This window comes from Nesoenas mayeri, assembly GCF_963082525.1.
Source record: "Nesoenas mayeri genome assembly, chromosome: 3".
NCBI classification, from domain to species: Eukaryota; Metazoa; Chordata; class Aves; order Columbiformes; family Columbidae; genus Nesoenas; species Nesoenas mayeri.
The window spans coordinates 82,534,141-82,556,707 of NC_137544.1; the positions used below are offsets into that span (position 1 = coordinate 82,534,141).

General features: G+C 35.9%; 1 protein-coding gene across 3 annotated transcripts in view; it reads right to left on the minus strand.

Annotated features, from left to right (window-relative positions):
* Positions 1 to 22,567, minus strand: part of ADSS2 (adenylosuccinate synthase 2) — a 36,044-nt gene that overhangs the window by 8,835 nt on the left and 4,642 nt on the right. The window contains exons 2-8 of one of the 3 annotated variants that reach the window (XM_080341690.1): positions 11,068 to 11,170; positions 8,481 to 8,549; positions 7,705 to 7,755; positions 5,761 to 5,827; positions 2,844 to 2,951; positions 2,447 to 2,528; positions 542 to 668 (exon numbers count right to left, since the gene is read on the minus strand). In XM_080341690.1, the coding sequence (XP_080197816.1) occupies positions 542 to 668; positions 2,447 to 2,528; positions 2,844 to 2,951; positions 5,761 to 5,827; positions 7,705 to 7,755; positions 8,481 to 8,549; positions 11,068 to 11,170 (607 nt within the window). Of the gene's footprint in view, positions 1 to 541; positions 669 to 2,446; positions 2,529 to 2,843; positions 2,952 to 5,760; positions 5,828 to 7,704; positions 7,756 to 8,480; positions 8,550 to 11,067; positions 11,171 to 22,567 lie in introns of those variants that run through there. The other 2 variants (XM_080341692.1, XM_080341691.1) reach the window with 2 other exon arrangements.

Below are 22,567 nucleotides of genomic sequence, written 5' to 3' on the forward strand. Positions count from 1 at the left end.
AGGATAAGAAATTGCAGAGAAATGTGTAATTCTGGAAAGAAAATTTCTGCTTACATAATCAAATTTTAAAAATTATTTCCACAATTAAAGGGACAAAAAAAAGAGACTCCTGGAACACAGCAGTTCATTAGTGCTGATGTAAGCTGATTCTTCAAAAGTCAATAAGTGTTTTGCACATATACTTTGCATCTCAAAGCTTTCCATTTTCCTTCTCAATTGTTTTCCATAGATGCACACAACTGTGAATTATTTCAAACTAAATTTATAGACACTGAAGTAATAGCTACACTCTATTAAAGAAAAGTGACCTGATCTCTACTGTCATTCAAATAATCTTGGGAGAGTCTAAAGCTTTTTTAAATCATTTAATTAAAAACTTCCCTCCTGCCCTTTATTTTGCTAGTCATACATAGCACTGTTCTTCTGAAATATAAAACACTTCTGCCATAAGAACACCTAAGCATAGAAGAGTTTATACTTGGTGTTCCTCTTTCACAACATAAGTATATAGCATTGTGTGTCTCAAAAAGGTTATACCTACCAAAATCTATGTCCAGCAGTGCTGCATTTGCACCTTCTACTAAGATCTTCTTTGGTGGTCCATGTAAAGCCTCATACATGAAATAAACACCATCCCTTACCATTGGTTTTATTTTTTCCATGTAGCCCTGAATAATACAAAAGACTATTGTATAGTATAATTTCGTTATGATAAAGCCAGCCAGAGCATAAGTGCTATTGCTCCCTCATAACACTGCTCTTATTAATTTTGAAAAGGAAAAGCAAAGAAAGAAATGCTAAATATGGCATAATATGTGAATAAAGGAAGGAAGAACATTAGACTCAGATGTACACAATAGGCATGCATACTTTTCCTAGGAGGAAAGAGAAAAAAGGAAGAAAAAAAAGGAAGAAAAAAGAAACAGAATCCATACTTTTGAAATGCTTTAGAAATATACAAGTTTGAGTATAATCTCAATAATTTACTATATTCATTATTTCATTTCCAAGTATTCAAAATTTCTCCCCCAAACCAGCATGTGGGGAGTTTTACTTCCGGCCATCTGAAGCCAACAAGTGCAAATAATTGTAAAGCAGCATTTATTTGTGATATATATACAGCTAAGTTTGTAAGTAAACGAAAAGTTATTTATTGGAATTAAGAGTCAAGTGCCTGAATGCCAGTGAATAGCTGGATGTAAGAGGTCAGAAATGTTCAGATGAACACTTGGTTTGCAGCCTTTTTCTCCATGAGAACACAGAAAATCTCATTCTAACGATTCACTTCACATGAAATATAACACATTGTCTTTCAGAATTTAATGAAGTGCATTAGCATAAAACAAACATTAAGTGCAGGTAATTTTCGTCAAGCAACAAATACATATTATGTTTCCGCTCTAACAATGTGTTTCAGATATTCTGTAATCCTAACGTGTATTAAATAAACTACAAAGCATTACAAAACACTTAGCTGTAACTGATTTTTAGGTCTACATATTGATAAAAATGCTACAACTCAACACGTGTAACATTACTTAAAGCAAAACAAACTGAAGTGCTAAGAATTCCCAGATACTCCATTCTAGAGCTGGTAAACTGAGTTTAGTGGCAACTAAAGACAAAAGAAGGATGATTTCTTTGTCTTGATTTTCTGAGAGAATTGAACATGTAACTGTGCATGCCCTCCCCTGTTCCACACATACCTCAATGATTTTTAACAATTTGGCAAATTTGGTTGAAGTTTTCTAAGGGGTAAAAAAAATCTCATAGAATTAAGTTTCTGTAAAATTCATGAACAAAAAGACTGGGTAACGGTAAGACATCTGAGAATTTTTTCAAATAAAAACCTGGGTGCACCACAAAAACTGCTCTATTAAGCATAAGAGAAATCTCACAACTGTCCAAATTGCAGGGAAAACATCAGATGAGAATTCGTAATTAACCACAAAACTAGTTTGCTGGCAATTTGGCTTCATTAGTTGTGCCGCTATCAACTAACATTTTTCTATGTTGTTAGGCGGTATTTTTTTCTTTAAGGCTTATTACTTAGAACAATAATTTACTTCAGTTCTTAAGTTTCTGACATAAGGAATTAATATTCTGCTTTACAGTGAAATATACCTTCCGAAACTAAAATCTTAGGTTTTTTTTCTCCTAGCCAGTACGTTTGAGTAAGCAGAATTCAAAAATAATTCCCACTATACAAGCCTTTTTCTTAAAGTTTACATTATGTTTCTTGAAACCAAGTTTTGAAATGCTGCATAAAGCGGGATCAACATGGTCTTTAAAGATGCTGGCAGACTCTCTAAAATTGATACATACCACTTTCCCATGATATGTATTATGCTTTAACTCCTCACACAAGCCATCAGTCGCCAAGAGATTTACATCTCAGTAACTGCATACAATGATTATATCATTTAGCAGACAGAAGGAAGCTTACCTTGAGCTTTTCCAATTCCCCTTCAATGTCTATCTCTAAGGTAGGATATATCGCTTTGTACTGATTGGCTAACACTTTGAACCTAAAAGACAGAAAAGCTTCACTAAGGTTTTTGCTTGTTTGTTTTCCTCCTCACGCTCCCATCAATCTCAAGTTTTTACTGGTTATATATCTGCAATTATTTGATAATTAAACAATTTTAAACAATAAAATGTTTTGGCTTAATATGTATAAATAGATAATTTAATAAAATTAAAAATAAAATCCTTTCCTATTTAAATAAAAATTTAGATTTTAAAAAGTAACAGCAACAGATGTATTCATAATTGTTTACATAGGGTACTGCCCAGAAACTGAAAATGATGCTTACAGCTGTGCATTAAAATACAGAAATTACCTCTCAGAAAAGTCATCAAAATCAGAGACAAGATCACACATTCTGAGTCCACTTCGAGATGCTTTTGAAGAATACACTGGTCCAATTCCTTTTTTGGTTGTTCCCAAACTTTCAAAAGATAATAACAGGAGTTATTCTTGATATAAAACTGAGGTGTTTTTTCTTTAGCATATAATGAAATGCTATTAATTGCAAGCATTTAGAACCTTGTTTTAAGCATTTAAAACATGAGGTACTTTCAGCATGCAACTTTGTTTCAGAATATCACTGTCTGTAGACATGAACATAGTAATCTTCTACATACTTCTGTTTTTAAACCAATATCTTTTCATAATTTAGTCAACTGTTACGTATTTATTTGTACAAAATTCCCAACTTCTATAGTTAAGGACCTGAATGCCAAGACAACATCCTTCAGTACTATGAACTGCAACTAACTAAACGCCTTCCTAAAAAAAATGTCCTGAAGAACGAGAGTCCTCCTTAAAGCAACAGCATAAACAATATGGATTTCAAGTTTGTATCCAAGAAATATTTAATTTGATTCTAAATGCCTCAGTTGGATCCAGGAAAACAGAAAACACTGCTGAGCATCTAAAAGTGGCAATGATAGTCAAAACAGCATTAGTTAGAAAGGGTTAAGGAATAGAGATTTTCCACTGTAGCTGATTCAGAAAACCTGAATTCTTTTTCTTAACCTTACCTACCCACTCTTTCTGAAAAGTCTTTTTCAGCTTAATTCAGTGATATCATAAGATACAACTTGACTTTTCTGATCTCTTCTCTCTGGCAACCAGTGATAGGACACAAGGGAATGACAGGAAGATGTACCAGGGGAGGTTTAGGTTGGATATTAGGAAAAAGTTCTTCCCTCAGAGGGTGGTGGAGCACTGGAACAAGCTCCCCAGGGAGGTGTCACAGCCCCAAGCCTGGCAGTGTTCAAGAAGAGACTGGACAATGCCCTCAGACACATGGTGTGAACTGTGGGGTTGTTCTGTGCAGGGACACGAGTTGGACTTGAAGATCCTTGTGGGTCCCTTCCAACTCAGGACATTCTATGATTTTACTGTCAGAGAAGTACAGTTAGTTCAGAAAGTGTCTTCTGCCAGAGTCTTGCTACATAGTTAACAAACTGAAGCCAAACTGCACTCATGATAGGCAGATTATCAGACATGTTCCCCATCACGCTTAAAAGATTAAGTAATTTTTTAAGGTGAAGTGAACAGGTTTATAGCATTTTCAGAAGCTTACTTTTGCATTTAGTTTTAACTCTTTGGAGTCTTTTTGGTTTGTTTTTTTGTTTGTTTGGGTTTTTGCTGTTGTTGCGTAGGTTTTTGTTGTTTGTTTAGTGGGGCTTTTTGTTTTTCCCTGAGCAGACACACAAAGGCTTATCTTCAAGATGCATATGCAGAGTGGCCCAGGTTCCTTCAAACCGCCTTGAAGTCGGTTCAAGACAGACTCCATTTCAGGTAGAAGGTCCAGGTCATATCTAGACTTTGTGTTAAAGGGTATCAATTGATATGTTCAGTTCATAACCAATACATAATTCATTTTACTTAAGTCATTAGTAGTTTGGAGTAGATTAAAAAAAAAATCTTGGAAAAAGAAAATTCTTCCAATTATGCTCAATACTTGGTAATATCAGGGAGGGATATGTCTTGCCTCCAGTCAGAAAAGACATTCTAATCAACTCTGCATCACACAGTATCATTTAACCAGACCAGGACACTATGGCTTAACTAATTGACTCTAGCCTCCATCCCAATTCATACTCTCCACAGAGAATTTTTTTAAGGGGGAGCTGGTTTCCATTTAAAAAAATGAGAAAATTGGTTATTTCTTAATTGGGCTTTCCTTCACAATCTTGAATACAAATGAAGTGGTTGCTTCTTACAAGTAGTACGTGACTAGCAGTGTTTTTTAATTGCAAATATTGTCATATAGCAATTTTAGCTTGCGTTCCATAAACATTCAAGAATAGCTGTTATGCCCATACTGGCTCATTAAAAAAATGTATATTGTTCCATATATTTATGTATGATCTTACGGTTTACTTTTTAATTCCTAAAATAACTGGTAACAAGACAGCACAGTCAAGTGTGAAAATGACCCAGTGTAAGAATAACTGACAAGTTATCACTCCACAGCAACCTGTGTGAAGCAAGACATGCCCAGATCAGCCACTCTCCTAAAGGTTACTATCATGGATGAGACCTTTTACAGGTCTCTGTAAGGAAGACTGAATTACTTTTCATCTACACAGGCAAACTTCCAAAAAGAGAGATTAAGTTTACTGGTATCTCAGAAGTCTACAGCACAGCATTACATTCCAGTTGTAGACATGTCACAGTTAATTCTTGCAGCTTCTTCCCCATCAACTAGCAAGCTTCTTGGAAATCACAAATTGAAAACACAGCAGCTAGTTTATAAAAGTTTCAAAAGCTTCAGAAAGTCCATAGCAGCATGTAGTAGATAATGTGAACATTTACATGCATTTCTGACAATGAAGCATGGTGAGATACCGAAGTAGTCACATCAGACCTTTCAGATATTTCAAGATGACAAAGGTGTCCTTCCATGTTCTTAAACAGAAATATATTCTTACAGAAACGAATACCTACAGTAAACAATTAAAACATGAGGAAAGAGGAACTCTTTTTATAAAGCAACTTAGGAACTAGGAACTTTTTCATAAGGCAAAATATCAAGATACAACCCTTTCGTTAAGAACATAATCTTTTGCTAGTCACTGGAGGACAGAAATTTAAGAAATTATCCCTGCATACTCCACATTCAAGAGTTACAAGGATAATTAATACCTTTTTAAACTTGATAACAAACAATAACAGAAATCCAATGTATTAAGTCATATGTTTGTACTAAGTCATCCTATGTTTGACAAAATAAAACTACCTACTTCTTTCCCGCTTGCTCTTGCCTCTGCTGTTCTTGGATGCCATCAGCAGCTTGGTGGAAATCAAATACTAAGAAAATAAAAGTAACTTAAGTAGAAAATCTGTGTGAAACAAATTACTATATCAGGAACAATTTCTTCAAACCAACTCTAGTCCTGTTTATCAATGTGGAAAACAAAAATGACGAGTTTTTTCTCCTCTTTTAAAAGTTACATCTTTTCACAGGGAAAACTTTGGAGGTTTTTGAGAGATGTTTATGTATTTATTTTGTAGAATACTTGCAGACTGTGTAGACACCTCCCACAGAATAACTAAGCCATATCAGCTTCATAGTGGCCCAAAAGAACATATGGACAAAAAAGAAAACATGCAGGTGAAAAAAATCCTGGAAAAAAGGTTATAATAAAAATCATCATACCGCTGAAATTACTTTTCTTAAGTACTATCTCCTGAAAGTTAAACTACTAATGTACACATTACACAGGAAAGACTGAAAACTTGCAAGAAACTGTCTGCTTTAATAAGTATGCTAGTCTCTCTAGAACAAGAGTGGTTTTCTTTGTTTGCCTTACCAATTTATTTTTGTGTTTATTTCCACACATCCCCATAATTTAAAAGGTAAGATTATCTCCAGTAACTTGAACCTATTTTTGATGGATCTTTTCTTACAGACTAATCATTCACAGATTGCCAACACCCATTTTAGAGAAGGCATATTTATCATTGCAACAGATCTCCAGACAGGCATCAAACTTCCTAAACAAAAGCATTCTGAAAGTTCATTTGATTATGAGTGACAGTCAATAACTGGTCCTTTTTACTCAGGACCTGTTTAGCTACGAAAACTTCACAGTATTACCATTCCAATGTAATCACCACAGAAGAGTTTTTCTAATAATTTAGTCATTTCCAAGTAATTCACCTACAGTGATTCTACTCTCAGAAAGGATTTTAGTAACATAAGAAGTTACTCAACTATTTCAAACTCTCTTGTTACCTTAAAGACATATTTGTTCTGAAATAACAGGTTCACTCACTTCAGACTGGTTAAAAAACAAAAACACTTTTTTCTGGTGTTACAAGATTTTACCTGATAATGACCTAAAAGGCTTTCATCTTCAGAAGATGACTACCAGAGTAGCAATAAGCCCATTTCCTAGTACATGCAGTTACGTAACTATTATGTTACAATATCTAAAGATCAAATTTACAGGATGAATTTATATAATAAAGACGTCGTCTAAGTGATACAGGAAGAGTCTCTGAAGCTCTGTCTTGGTGGTTTGGACTCTAAGCACTATTTTACTCCAGGCTCTGAACTCCAGGCTGCCAGGAACAGAGGCTGGAATCGACCCTGGACTGATGAGCTCCCTGCGAGGAGCAGCCATCCTCCCCAGCCCTACAGAGCCCGTCCCATAAAGTCTTCTTTCTGAGCTTTGTGGTAATTTACTCTGTAGGAAGCCTGTTAGTTTGAAAGTCACGCCCAGTCACGTGGTTTCCCAGCAGAAAAATTGCTATAAGCAACACTGCTTTTACACCAAGGGGGGAAATGAATCCTTCAGTCAATTTTCTGAACTGCTTTTTGACTGCTCTGCACCTCTGATCTTTGGCTTGGAAAGACAACCTGCTTTCCTGACTAGCTTATGTTTACACAATAGGATTAAAGAGTTAGTAGAATATAAACCTGGGAGGGTCCTGAGTGCTGAACCTTTTTTTTTTCTAGGATTTTCAATAAACCAGAGCAGCATACGGAAATTTAATCCAAAGGAAAGTACATACCTATATAAAGATATGGCTAAAAATTGTCACACTTCTACTGTCATGGAAAGTTCAGATAAAACAAGGATTTAAAAAACAAACAAAACAAACAAACAAACAATACAAAACCCATACCCACACAAAAAAACCCACAACACCAAAAACCACCAACACAAATAGAAACTTACCAATGTGAGCTCTGTCAGAAATTATTAGTCTTTTTTCCCAGCCTTCTAGCCCTTAAAAGACAAAATTATGCTCAAATTACATTTTGCATGGCATTTATAGCATGTTTGTATTCTGACGTATAAAGGATAAATACTTCCCATGTTTAGCCTTCAGTCAATCTATTTAAAGATTGAGCAATCATGTTTCAGAGAAAAAGAAAAGAGATTTTCGTAATTAAAACTTGGCGTCAGCCTATAAAGCTGAGAAAGTCAGGTTTATTCTGAGGAAGAATTCCAGCTACATTACTAGCTCCTCAACTTTGGCAATCAATTAGTAGCTTTTTGGTTTTGAATAATCTAATGGATTTACCTCACTTCCAGTAGACTGCTGCCAAGCATGGCCATAAACACAAAGTATCCAAAAACTGAGTTCTGAATCAAGAAGTGATTACCACAGCATTTGTTTACACTAACACATATCATCAAACTGTATAGTGATACCATAACAGGTAAAATGACTATTAATAGCCACCACAATTTAATGAGTTGTTTCACTTCTTAAATTCACTGCTTGAAGCAAAGAAAAATGTCTGCAGATAATTCATATTTAGACTCCCTATGTCTGTCTTCTCTTGAAGGCCCTGGGACTTCTAGTGAGACTCCTGTCAGAACCAAGCAGTGAAATGGAATTCTGGAAAAACACATTGTATCTAACTTCTGCAGAGGCATCCTCCATCTGAATCTTTTGAGGAGGGCCCCACAAACTATTTAAGAGTAGTATCTTACAATTTACTCACCTTTTCCTTTCCTCAAGTTTTTTTCAGCTTCTTCAAAGAGCCCTGGCAAATGAATTACGACGCCATTTCCTAAAGAAAACCATTACACAAAATTCAATTAATTATGTTGAACATGGAAAAAAAATATTCCAAACAATTCAAATACACTTCATGTTTTTTAAGCAGAGTATTTTTGTTAAGTTTTTAAACTTTCAAGATGTTACAATTTTTATTCTCAGGAATTCCTCTGTAGGAGACTGATTTACACCTAAGGGATGTGTTTCTAACTACATATATGGAATTTTTTTAACAAACTCAAACTTATAATTTAGATCAGGAGAAACAGTAACAGCATTGTGGGACAGACCGGAATGTAACTTCCTCTTCTTCATAACTAAAATTAACTTCCCTCTTTGTACTTCATTTTAATAACCCTATTGTTTTCTAAAAGCACATTTCTATCCTCATTATAAACACTAGCATCCCCTCAGGCACTCTTCTGCTGTAAATAGACACAATATTATGTATATAGAGTTGGTATTGTTAACAGCCTATCAAAAAATAACAGAGGAAAAAGCCTTATCAAAAGCAAACTCTCTCTCCTACAGCTGTCACATTGCTCAGAAAGAAACTACCAGCTCATACAATTAACCAGCATCACTGAGTCTTAATAGGCACTTCCATATCGCAAAACTGAACCATGTTAAGGTTATACAAGCCATCAGATCAGCAGAGCCAAAGCTATCGGTATGATAACATCTAGCTAAAGAATGAAGGGACTTGCCATTTGAAACTCTTTGCATGTCACCTGATTTCACATAGATAAAAGCATTCTAAACACCAAAATACAAAGTATTTAAGACTTCTTCACGATAATCTTCATGGTACAGTTCTAATCAATACTAATAATCTATTACAATAATCCAGTCATTTTGCCCTTGCCCTTGTGTTTGTTTTTTTTTTTTAAGCTATAAGCCCTTTCAATGGAATCCTAAGTCAGATTTTCTTTTTTTTCAAAAGAGATTTTAAACACAAGGCAGACCTAGAAGAAGCTGGAACAAACTTCAAAACAGACAAGACCAAGACAGGGCAGATACAAGAGGACTTGTAAAAAGCTCTCTCCTGTGTACTGTATTTTTAATGGATGGGGGTCTTTGCTACTCAACCTTGAGTCCACCAAACAAAACATGGCAAGTGAGCATTCTTTTCTTACTGTTTACAAGCAATAACCTTTTAAAGAAATATAATACAGTAATACATCAAAATAGAAGAAAAGGAGTATCATCTGCCACAGCCTTCACAACTATAAACAGTTAACATCTCAACCTTCCCTTCACCATGGGGAATCTATTTCCATGTCCATCAGATCAATTTCTGCAGAAGTGTTAGGCAGGGCAAGGTGATCCAAAACTATCCCACTATCAAGTCACAAAATAACAACTGAAAAGAGGCACTTAACCACCAATTCCCATCAAGTAAAGAGTTAATGCTGACTGTGAGCATACAGTCACTACCAAGCTGGACCCAAGAATTCAGCAAGCACTGTTTATGAGGCAAGTTAACTAGTGTCAGAGGCTCTTTAGGCACTATGCTGTTTAGCAAATGGCCAAGGACCACTTACTCTTGGCATGTGTACCAAGCTGAGAGACAAGACTACAGGCTCAAAGCAATGAGATTTGCAGGAAGAAGTGACAGGAAGAGCATGGCAACAGAGTCCTGATTTGGAGAAGTACAGAATGTAAGGGACAGGAGTTCTGAATATCAAAAAAGCAGGATTGAAATGCTGATAGGTCATGGCCTTCAGTGACCCAGAGACTGACCTGATTTGTGAAACAGTGCACAAGCACATGCATAGCTACAACACTGTGCAGACCTGCTTTAAATTTACTTTCATGCTTCAAAGGAAATTTTAAAGGCTACACAGCATTATTAAGTAGGTTGGTCATACAAGCAATCCAAAGAGAAAAACAAAACAAAACATAGGATTGGAAACTGGATTTCATGAGGAGGGGTTAAGCAATCTTGTAGTGACAATGGACAGGACAATCTAAATCCCCTTTCAGGAAGCAAACAAATCATTGATCCTGACATCACACAATACTGCCACTGCCCTAAACCTTCTAATGTTCTCTCCTGAGGACTTCTTGGTGAGAACTATATAGTGCAGAAATCTTTTGGAGTCAGCATTCATTTCACAATCCAACAGAAAAAGGAGGGAAAAAAAAATGTATGTTTCAAAAGGTACTGGTAGTTACTTAGCAGGGCTGAACATTAAAACAGAGAGGAAGAATTCTGATAATAAAAGAAATAACTGGTGGTGAAAATAAGAGGGAATGGGAGAATGAAGATATGCTGGGCAGCTAGCTGTTTGCATTAATAGGACAAATACAAAGGTGAACTATCCAAGACAATAAAAGATGCCTCTATAACCCAAACTTCAGAACTGAGTTAAGACAATTTTAAGAAGACAGTAGAGCAGGTCAGGCCTATGAAAATCTGAGGAAGAAAAATCCTGATCCTCTATGTCCTCAGATATAGTTTGTTATTTTAATACATCATAAGTCTGTAACTACAGTATTGTATATTTTTTCAGAGATGTCACACTTACCAATGAATGCAGTGACTTTTGGATTGATGATCCCACTTGGCAGAAGATGAAAGTCATACTCCACAGAATCCACAACAACTGTATGCCCTGCATTATTGCCTCCCTGTGTGGAGGAAAAAAGTGTTAATAGTTTTTGATACTAAAGACAAATGAACGCGCAGTATAGAGATGGAATAAACTGGTTCCGGCTCCAATTCTGCAGCTTTAATTTCTGTTACTGACAAAAGATCTTTCAGAGATCTCCTTCTTCTAGGAAATCAGCCAAACCTGTTTTGTCAAACTTGACAATTTTTACATCAGTACTATCTGTCATATAGACTTCAGTATTTTGGTTCATCAAAGGTACTAAAACTTGAGATAAGATTAAAATGTTTTTTTTTAAATTAGTGGAGAGAAGCATAAATGTTGTAGAACATGCAAATATTTATAAAAGCCATCATCAGTTTTACTAGATTTCTATTGCAGTTATGGAGAGTAAGTATTAAAAGTGAAACTGCAACCTTAGCAAATCAAAAAAAAGTCACCAGTTAAATGGAGTATATAAAACCATATAGTTATTGGGAAAGAGAAGTCTAGCTGTCTGGCAACATGCAGACTTGCTTTTCTGAATGCTGAGTTCAGTATTATGAGTGTTTTTCTATTAACAGTAACCAGGAAAGTTAACTTCTTCATTCTATATCTCCTCAGCAATGAGAGGTCTGTACTAGTACAAGTCATTCGTATTTGAAACCTGCTGTTAGGGAGTGAGTCTAGCAGCAACTAAGATGATTGTGGTTTCATAAGTTGCCGGAAATTATTTACGTCAAACTAACACTTAACATTTCTAGATTTTTTCATTATCACAGAGTATTAAGAGATTTGTTAAACTGTGAAATACGTCTAAAATACAAAAAGAAGCCTGTGACCAAGTCTGAGAGAGGTTCAAGATAGGCTTAAGAAACTAAGATGATTACAAAACAGTTACCAAATATTCCCAGTTCTTGTTTGTTGTACTTCTGAAAATAAGCTTACACTCTCTTGTGACCAAGTCATTTGTGCAAGACAAGTTCACGTACAAAATGGTTCTGTTTGTCATAACTGCAGGAGCATCCTTTACATGCACCTTGCACGAGAAATAAACAAACTGCTCCATAGAAAGAAAGTCTTAAAGGAAAGACTTTTAATCTAAGCCTTCTTTCAGCACAAGATAAACTGAAGAAAGGCATTATATGAAAAGAGGAAAAAAGAAACTATATGAAATAGTAATCGATAGAATTATAAATCTGAAATATTTCAGAATAATATATCACAGAAAATCTTTTCTAAGCAATGGACTCAACAGCTACTCACTACTTCTACAACATTTACAAAGCATGAATGCAATACATAAAGCCTTATATCTGACATTACAAACAAAGAATGTTCTTAGATATCAAACATTTGTGCCAGTATATAAACACACACACCACAGGTAAAAGCCTAATCTCAGTGCAGTTAGCAATGAAAATTCTTGAAATTTTAGCATTATTTATTTGAGGACTTACAGCTTCTCCACCTCTTTAGGAAATAAAGGGAAGACTTAAAAGCCTTAACCCAACAAAGAAATTTAAGAAAAGTTTAAATGATTTAGTAATGTAGAGTTTTTCCAGGTAGCCAACAGTACCTGAAAGAAGTTGTAAAGATTTCTCAATGCAGATAGTTTTCACTGCAAATGATCTGACTGAATCAGAGAATGCCAAATTTTTGATTCACAACACAGGAAACATATTGAATGTATAAATAAAGCAAGCCTTTAGACTTGATTATTTTAAGAAAATAATAAATATTCAATAATAACTTTCCTCCTCGCATCCTTTCTACTCAACAGTAGCTGTTAAGAAGGATTATTTAGCAGTCTACCAACTCTACAGGTTTTTTTTATTTATTTAAAAGGATGTTAACTAGCTACATTAGCAGGTAGATGTAATTTACATCTATTTTTGAAATGCAATGATGATATTCCTGAGCTACCACAAGTTACTCCAAAACTAGATAATATTCTAAGAACTACTAAGTTACACACATACATAAAATATACGAGGTTTTTTTTAGTAAGTAAAGACATCTTTTTTGTTGTAGTTTGACCTGGCAGGCAGCTAAATACTAAATACCACACACAGCCATTCACTCACTACTCCTCCCTCAGTGGGATGGGGGACAGAATCATAAAAAAAAAAAAAAAAAGGTAAACCTCGTGAGTTAGGATAAAGACAGTTTAAAAAGACAGAAAAGGAAATAACAACAACAATGGTAATAATAACAACAAAAGAATATATAAAACAAGGGATGCCCAATGTAGTTGCTCACCACGCATCAACAGTTATCCAGCCAGTTCCTGAGCAGTGGTCCCCTGGCTAACTTTTCCCTAGTGTATATACTAAGCAGAATGTCACATGGTATGGAATATCCCTTTGGTCAGTTTAAGTCCGCTGTGCTGGCTGTGCCCCCTCTCAGCTTCCTGTGCATCTCCAGCCTCCATGCTGAGAAGTCCTTGACTTGGTACAAACATTGCTCAGCAACAACCAAACCATAAGTATATCATCAACGTTCTTATACTACATCCGAAACACACCACTATACCATTTACTAGGAAGAAAACTAACTCTATCCCAGCCAAAACCAGGACAGTTTTCTACTCAGTGTTTGAGAACTGAAACACCACCTTTCTTGGGGAAGAAAGAACCGATACGTACTGCGTTAGCATTTACAGTCAAGTACATCTGCTGGAAGGGGCAGTTATCTTCTTTCTTGTCAGATTACTTCTAATTATTCCTTTCTATTAGATCCACTGGTAATATCAGCCTAGACAAATTTTACATGAGCACTAAAGTGCTTTAAATGAAAATTCAATAAATAGATCTAAGTACAACACTGAAGTACTGAGGTAGCAGTAATTCACAAATGCAAAGATGAGTCCAAACTCTCCCACTGCAGCACAAATGAACTGGACTAGCCCATAAGCAACACTGAGATTAGTAAATAACTGTTCATTTGAAATCTCCTACTAACTGGATTATTTAATTTCATGTTTTCCTTCTCAACTTTTTTTTTTTTTAAAAAACATTTTCTAGAATCATAAATGTCAAATAAAGAGAAAGAAAAATCAGCCATTGTAGAGATTAGATCACGATTAACAATAAAGTCTTAGTCTCAAAGTTTGCCAATCTACTGGTACCATTCAGATGTGGTAACTTAAAAGTTCAGCAGTCGTGTCTACCTGAGTAAGGCGTACAGCATGCAGACTCAGACTCCGTTAATCATGAGAACATAGCTGCTGTTTTTTGTTGGTGTCAAGATTTCCCCCTTGCATTGCTGAGTAATGCCAAAGTGTGTTGTTGCTGTGGTTTAACCTGAGCTAGCAATACAACCATGAGATTCAAAAGGGAAGGGAGAAACTTGGATTGAGATAAACACAGTTTAATAAAATAACAAAATACTAATACACTACTAGTAAATGTATATAAATATATATACATATATATATAATAGAAATAAAAGATACTCAAGGCGATTCCAAACGAACTCCATCCACAACTGATCAGCCAGTCCCAGACAGCCACACCTGGTCCAAAGAGCTGATCTAAGAGAGAGAGAAGCGGGAAAAGGCAGAAAAGCCCAGAGGCCTCTGCAGGATGGCAAAAGGCTGAGCTAAATGTCCCGACTGTATGCCCCCAACTGTGCCCCAGAGAGAGCAAGATAGCAGAGGAAGAGAAAAAGGGGCAAGAAACCAGAAGCCCCACTCTTAAATCTGAAGCATGACGGCAATGGGCTGGAATACTCTTATTGATCAGTCTGGATGTCAGTCAAGCTCTCACTCATCTCTGTGCCCCCTTCCTCAACACCTGTAAGCAGGGTAAGCAGGGTGCTCAGAATGTCCTTGGCTCTCAGATCAGAGCAAATAAAAACATTAGCTCTGTCCTGGGGTGTTATCTGCTTGTTCTCAAACTAAGTCCAAATAATGAGCATGCTAGCTATGGAAAAGAAAGGTTTCTAACTGCATGAAAAATCCATGTTCAGTCAAACCAGCACAGTTGTTTCCATGCTCATTGGAAAATACCCCATAGCTAATAGAATAAAAATGGCATTTTAGCCTTTAAATCCTGAAGTACATGCACAACACAGCTCACACTTCATCTAGAAGCAAGCTCGTTATATATACTTCTGCATGTTTACTGTGAGCAGTTATAATTTAAAGGATTTTGCTAGGGACTAAAGTAGAAAACTTGACATTATGTGTGATGAATCGCCATCTGAACAAACTTCTTAGGCCATACTAATACTTCAAGATTTCCAAATGCTTGTTTTCAGATTAGACTCAAATTTGATTCTCAGAATTTATTTGTTTATAATATGATGATGCCTACGACATGAAAAGATTAAATCCCAGAAGTGCTATTGATAGCAGCTGTCTGGTAGAATATTAAGCCAGTACCCATCCTACTTTGGATGTCATTCTGTCAAAATATGTCATTTTGAAAAATATTTTAAATTTCAAACCATATTTTAGGACGGCATTAAAACAACAGCATTTCATTAATTCAGTTTTCAAAATTCTGCTGTTGATTTACAGGTAAACTCTACCATAACTGCAGAAGTGCAAGTGTATAGTTACACTGTTAGTAACTGTAATATATTAAAAGAATGGTTCACACTGCACTATCAGTAAAGTGCACACATGTTGCACGCTCAGAAATTGCACAACACAGGTTTGGTAAACAATTCAAATTACAGAAACATAAACTCAGAGTTCTAATGGTGTTGGTGTGGAGGGCTGGGTTGTTGTTACATTATGGAGTTTGGTTTTTTTGTTTGGGGTTTTTTGTTTTGTTTCGGGTTTTGTTTGTTTGGGGTGCAGTGTTTGTTTGTTGGTGGTTTTCCTGTTTGGTTGGGTTTTTTTTTTTCCTCCTCCAGAAATTGATGATAATGCCAACATCTCCATACTGTGGGCAACTATTGCCTCTGGGCATAATTCAAGGTATAAACTGATAAAGTCACTCCTGGCTTCAGTGCTTTCTATCTAGATTTCTCACTCCTCCCTCATTACGCTAAACCAAATAGGACAAGTTATGTCATTCAAGCTAATACTCTTTTGATTCAAATGTTTACACATTATTAATGGAGATCTAACTGTGGAATTTATTTTCACTGTTAATTAGACAAAGTTCATCCTCAAATGACCTTCAATACATTGTATAGAGCTTTTGTCAGAGGGAAATTAAGAGGTACACACCATTTCTTGAGGCTGGCAATATTCTAAATTAAATATGGTTAATCAGTCTACCATATCTCAGTAACCTTCTAGGCACCCAAACTAGAGGAGTTCTGTCCCAGCCATGTGAAAACTGAAACACCTATCTTGGCTCAACTCCCAGCCATGTGAAAACTGAAACACCTATCTTGGCCCAACACAGACAGAAAGGCCAAGTATGCACCAAGACCAAAAGATGTCCTCAGTCTGGAATACACCTTTCTCCTTTTCTTGAACTATTTTTTCTCCTCGTATCTTTCACCACAGTATTTGGATCAGTTCTCTCCCCTCTCCCTAAGGATTCTTTGGTGACCAAGGGATCAGGCCCCCTTTCAGGAGCCCACAACTTTCCCAAATTACGATGTTAAATTGTCTCTCTAATTGAATTTCTCCAAAGTCTCAACTACCAGGAGCAGGAACTTTGTAATACAAAGTAATAAAAATACAATGCTGTCCTTCCTTAACTTGTCACTTTTCCCTGTAGTCAATAACTAGGCTTACTGTTGCTGTTCCTCAAGATTTTGAAACAACACACCAAAGTCAGTATGGTTGGTTTCTCGGCTGGACTCAGTTTCCAGTTTCAAGATTACCAGTTGCTGTGAGCAACGCTGAAGGAGTTACTGCCACCAGGTGACACTGAACATTTGTGCTGATAACAGGGGAAAACAGGAGCTGGCTCAAAGGGAGAACCAAACACCTATTTTTTCGCCCAACAATATCAATTCAAACAATTCATTATGAAGTTGGGCATCTTAGAAATAGCTGGTTTACCCTTGGTACAAAAAGAAACAAAACACAAAACCACCTCAGCCAAGAAAGCTTCCCAGTACTCTTTATTTAAAGAGATGTTGTTTTGGGTTTAGGGGGATTTGTTCAGTTATTCTTTTGTCGTGGGTTCTTTATTTTGTTTGGGCTGTTGTTTCATGCTCTAAAATGTCAGTCGCATTGGAATAAAAAAATGTTTTTCCATTTATTTGGAGATGCAGTGTGAAAGTCATCATGAACAAGAAGCATGAACCTATGCATTTCAGTATATGAGTTTAGTTTAGGGACTTCTTAGTTTGATGCTCCATGATGGATGAACAATTTAAAATCATATCAAGACACAGTAGCCTTCTTTCTGCTTTTGTGATCCTGATGCTACTAAATTATACTATTATTTTAGAGTATTTTAAGTCATTAAGCGAAATAGTGAAAGTAAGATCAGGCACAAGATCATTACCCAATCTCTAATACTTTAAGTAAAACCTATTTTGTGAGATAACTAAATGCATAAGCTTTTTAAATAGGCATTATTCTAATTTTACTGGTGCAGTATGCTTAAATCACTTCCTTGAAAAAGTATATTATCCCTGACCACTAGCTGGTAACCTTGAAATACCAAAGTTATTAAACATGTAGAACAGCTAAGTACACAGGACTCTGACAGAGAGGTGCAGACTAATAAACAAATTATCACACAAGGGCTGTTAGAATGACAGCAATCCTGGTAACGAAACCCCATGTTTACCTGCTTTCTAAAAGCCTCATTCCAAAAAACACCCCCTATGAAATACCACTTTTGAAATATTCCTTTTACGGTGGTAAACTGCTCAGAGATATCATCATTTTCTATTAAAGCAAACAAAAAAACAGGGTTTTTCCTTCAGCTTGCTAAAGAAGATTCGGTAGCCTAAAAATCCTTCTCAGTGTAAGCACCACATCCAAGGATCTGTATCCATATATCCAATTTAGATGGGTTGGTCAGTACTACATACAAAATAAGATACTATTCCAAAACATACCTACCCTGGCAAATGTGAACAAAATCAGTTACATGTGCACACAAGGGGCATAAGATAACAAAAGCATCTGCTAGTACTGCACATCCAGGGGCTGTCTGATAAACTTTCCTAGGAAACACCCCTTTTGCAATAGCTTTGAGTGACTGAAAATACTAATTCGGAAGGGGAAAAAAAAAAAAAAAAAAAAAAAAAAAATTATCTGCTAGTTGACATTTTACCAGAAACAAATTTGAAATTTCAATAAATCAAACAAGAGACTCCTGCTAGTCAAAAACCACTATCAAAGCACTAGAAGGCAATATTGACCCCAAACAATACACACATGCCCCCAAACATGCCAGTTCCCACAATACCATACCATTGTTGTGACAGTATTACTGGAAAACATACTGAAGACTCATCAATAGTATCAAAGAGGACTGCATTTTAAACATACTGACTGAGCCGTATTTCTAATAGGACATGTATGGTAATTTTAAGGTAAATCATTTTCAGCACTTATTACTGTCTTATTGGCTTAGTGGCTTATTTCTCTTGCATTCTGTAGCTTTTAAATATCTTAACTACCAGCTAAAGTACTTTGGTTAAAGAACTGAATAGAACTAGCAACAACATTAAACCTGCAGCCAGGTAGCTGAGTTATGTTGTATCTTTTTTACTTATAGCTCTAAAGACTGAACCAATTTTTAGAAGTATAACTCTTAGAAAAGTGTGTTCTGGAACCAAACTGGTAAACTCAAAAGAATGTATGAAAAACTCCAAAGCAAGACTAGTCTTCCGACTTCAAACCTTCACATACCATGAGAGTTCTTTAGCTTGTTATATTGGGTCCATGCAGAGGAACCTCCGAATTATGTATAAAGCATGGAGAAGGAGCATTCATCATAATATTTAACAGCAACTTTTCTTCTAGAATTGCACTGCTGTACGAGGCAAAAGCTCCCCAAGGAACATCCATGTAGTGAGCTGATTCACTGGACAAATAAGGACCAATCTTTCTTGGAGTTATGGCAGAGTCTCAATAATTTAATGAAGTTAATTTCACAAAATAGTAATGATTATGCATGTCTTCAGAAAGTCTAACTGATGACTACTTCAGGAACCTTTTTGCATCATTACCTTTATTGTCAGAATTAAAGAGAGATTGTTTTTTTTGACAAAAACACTACTTTATTGCTGGATTAAAATGGCTCAAGAAAGTTTATCAGGTAAGACTTCAAGTTTACGGTGCTTAACCAGCCACTACCAAAATTCAGCTAACAAAACAGTGAAGTTGAAATCACCATTACCTGGGGTTTTGGTTTGGGTTTTGCTAAATAGGAAGATAGGACCAAAATGCTTCCTAAGAAGCAATTTATTCTAGAATAATTTATTTGGCTTTCCATAAATATACTTCAACAACATTAATGTTTACCAAGGACATAAAAGTTTTAAATTAAAAAAAAAATCAAATTGGGAGTTACAAACTCCAGTATGTTTTATATGCAGCCAATCTCACTGATTTACCTGAAAAAGCACACAAAGGACCTGAGTGCTTGTCCTTCCAGTTTAAGGGAGAAGGATCTGCAATCCTTCCATTTTTCTGGAACATGGGACTCTTCCAGGAAAAATATACACACTTAATACATCCATCATTCCCTGAAAGACCCTCTTAATCCTTAATTCATTCTGCCTTCAGACTTCAGGGTTTTCTCTTGCTTTTTTTTGAAAAAAGTGCAGCCTAATATGTACCAACTTGGGTAATCAGCAAGACCAAAAAGGAAAGCAGAGTTGCTCATTCATAAACCGAAAGTGACCTTACAAACTTACCCCTCTGACCAAAAGAAAAAAGGAAAAAAAAAAAAAGACAATAAGACATTCTCTCCTTCTTAAAAACTTTGTGAACAACACAAAGACCAAGAGAAAATGTGTGCTATGTGTGCTAGCCAAGGAAGCATATGCTTAAGTATGAGGCATGTGTACATACATTAGTAGAACATGCAAGTAAGAAATCACTCCAGAACCACAGAAAATAATGCATTTGAAACTAAGATGGAGGTACAACAGCATGTCTTTCTCCATTTTAGAACTACATAAGTTGAAAATAGTATTTTATTTTCAAAGCATATCTTTATTAGTCAAGGGCAAACGAGATGTTAGTATAGTCATCAGAATAGTTAAATCCTGTTTGAACACATCAAGACAAGAAAGCAGTTCATACCCTGATGCCTCGCCTATAGCAACACCCTCAGAACTGCTGAGACTGGTCCACATTACTGCAACTTTACCTAACAGTAGAGGTGCATAGGGCAGAAGAGATTTCTTAGAAAAGCAGACTAAAATTACTATTAAAAGCATAGTGTAAATGGCTCTCTATAGTGATACTAAATACAGAAGTATTTAAAGCAGCTCTGAAGTACTGACATATGCATTTAAGAGCAGTATCTACCCAAAAAGTCTATGATGACAATCACTGCCTTTTCTTACGATGTGATTGTGCCAAGTTGTCTATTTCAAAAATATGATGCCTCAGGGTACAGCAAAGAAGTCTTTCAAGTTATCTCCTCTAGAAAAGAAATTAGTTGTCTAGTTTAAAGAGATGTTATCTTATACTACACTAAGGAAGAAGCCATACACTCCTTTCAACTCTCCCCATCAGATGCATGTGTGCATAATTTTTTCTACAGTTTACTTTTATTGCTACCACATTCCAGCGTTCATTTTTAGCTCAGGGCAACCACTGTTGTTTCTGAGCTAGCTATACAAGTGACTGCCAAGTTGGGCAAGAAATAAGTCAATGTTGCTTTGGCATCACATGGTCGTAAACATTTTCATTTAACTCTTAGATGAAAAGTTTAAAATACATCAAGAAAGCTAGATCCTATTACTTACAAGAAAGGTAAGAAAGGCTCCTTCTTGCCACAATCGGACTCTAGGAATGCTGAATACACCTTTAAAAAGATGATCAGTCTAACAAAGAGGAACATCTGAACCCCTATGATACACCCTAACTACACATAGCTTTGCAATTACTAGGCTATTTGCTTCTCACTTCAATACATATTGCAAAAAATCTATTTTGAACTTCGGATTGCAAATCATCCCCCTTAAAAAAAAAATAAAAACAAAAATAGGTTTTGGTAACTAATTAGTTCTCTCACAGCCCAGATTTTGTGATTAATTTCATGCTTTCTGCTCTTTTCTGTCCCCAACAATTAGCAGCCAACCAACTCTACTATATAACCTGCTCCTGGATTCCAGTATAAACAACATCTGTCAGCTAGCAGTTTTCTTCCTTGACAATCCATTCATGTTTGTGAAGTCTAAACCTAGTTGAAGGAATCACCATGTTATACACTTAATAAGAGTTTCTTTGGCTAGACTTGAGAAATTTTTGAATGTGTAGTCCACGAATTGTTGCACCAGAACAAGATGAAGAGTGTGGTTTGAGGCAGAATATGACAGAATAAGCACAAGATGTTTTACCTACTCACCTGTTTTCTCCTACCAAATGAAAGAGAACATTAACTTAAGTCTATTAATCTCAAAAAAACTCCATACCTTTCTCTATAGTGACAGAACTTGCTCTGAGGAAGTGCTATTGAAAGGCATTATTCAAAAAGACTCTAGAGTTGATTCGGGCTTAGTGTCACCTGAACTGCAAAATCTTATACTGCTGCAATGCCTACATATGTTGGGTAGGGAAAAGGACTCATTATCCAAGTCCAGAATAAAGACCAATCTATCCTTCAGAGTTAAAGGAGATCAAGTGAGGCAGGCAGACAAGGCACAAGAAAAATGTTGAAAGCAAAGAGTGGTCTAGCACTACGTTGCTTCAGTGCACAAAGCCCCATTGATCATTGCTACATTTCGCAAGAATATTTAAGAAAGACATGACAAACAAAAAGTGATTTTGGGAATCTTTACAGATAACACCTCCAAAATGTGTGGAGCAGTACAGCAGAAATAAAAAAAAATATTTGAAAGCTTGATGAACTGCTATAGACTACTGCATCTTAACCAACTCAACACAGTAAGCTTTTGTAGTTAACAGTAAGATTAAAAGAACAAGAAACCAGTAGATCAAGGTGTAATTTGTTCTTTAGTTCTATTAAGATCTCCTTTGTTAACGGTACAACGTTTATGAACTGGAAAATCAGGTTTCAACTGTTCTTCTATTTGAAATAACTTAGACATTGTGTGATTGTTTACAATAACAAGAGATCATCCGGCAGTGATGCTCTAATGCAGGTCTGTAAAGCATATGACTCACTGATGGAGCAAGCCAAAGAACTCATTTTTCTGACCTCTCCTTCCTCACCAGAGCACATCACTGGCCTGCTGCCAACTGCTACAAGGTCCAAAAGTGCACCCAGAACTTAAAAAAAAAAAAAAAAAAAAAAAAAGAGAGAGAGAGAGCGCTCTAGCTAGACATCACTTATCGGCTGCATGAGCAGCTAAAAAAGCACTA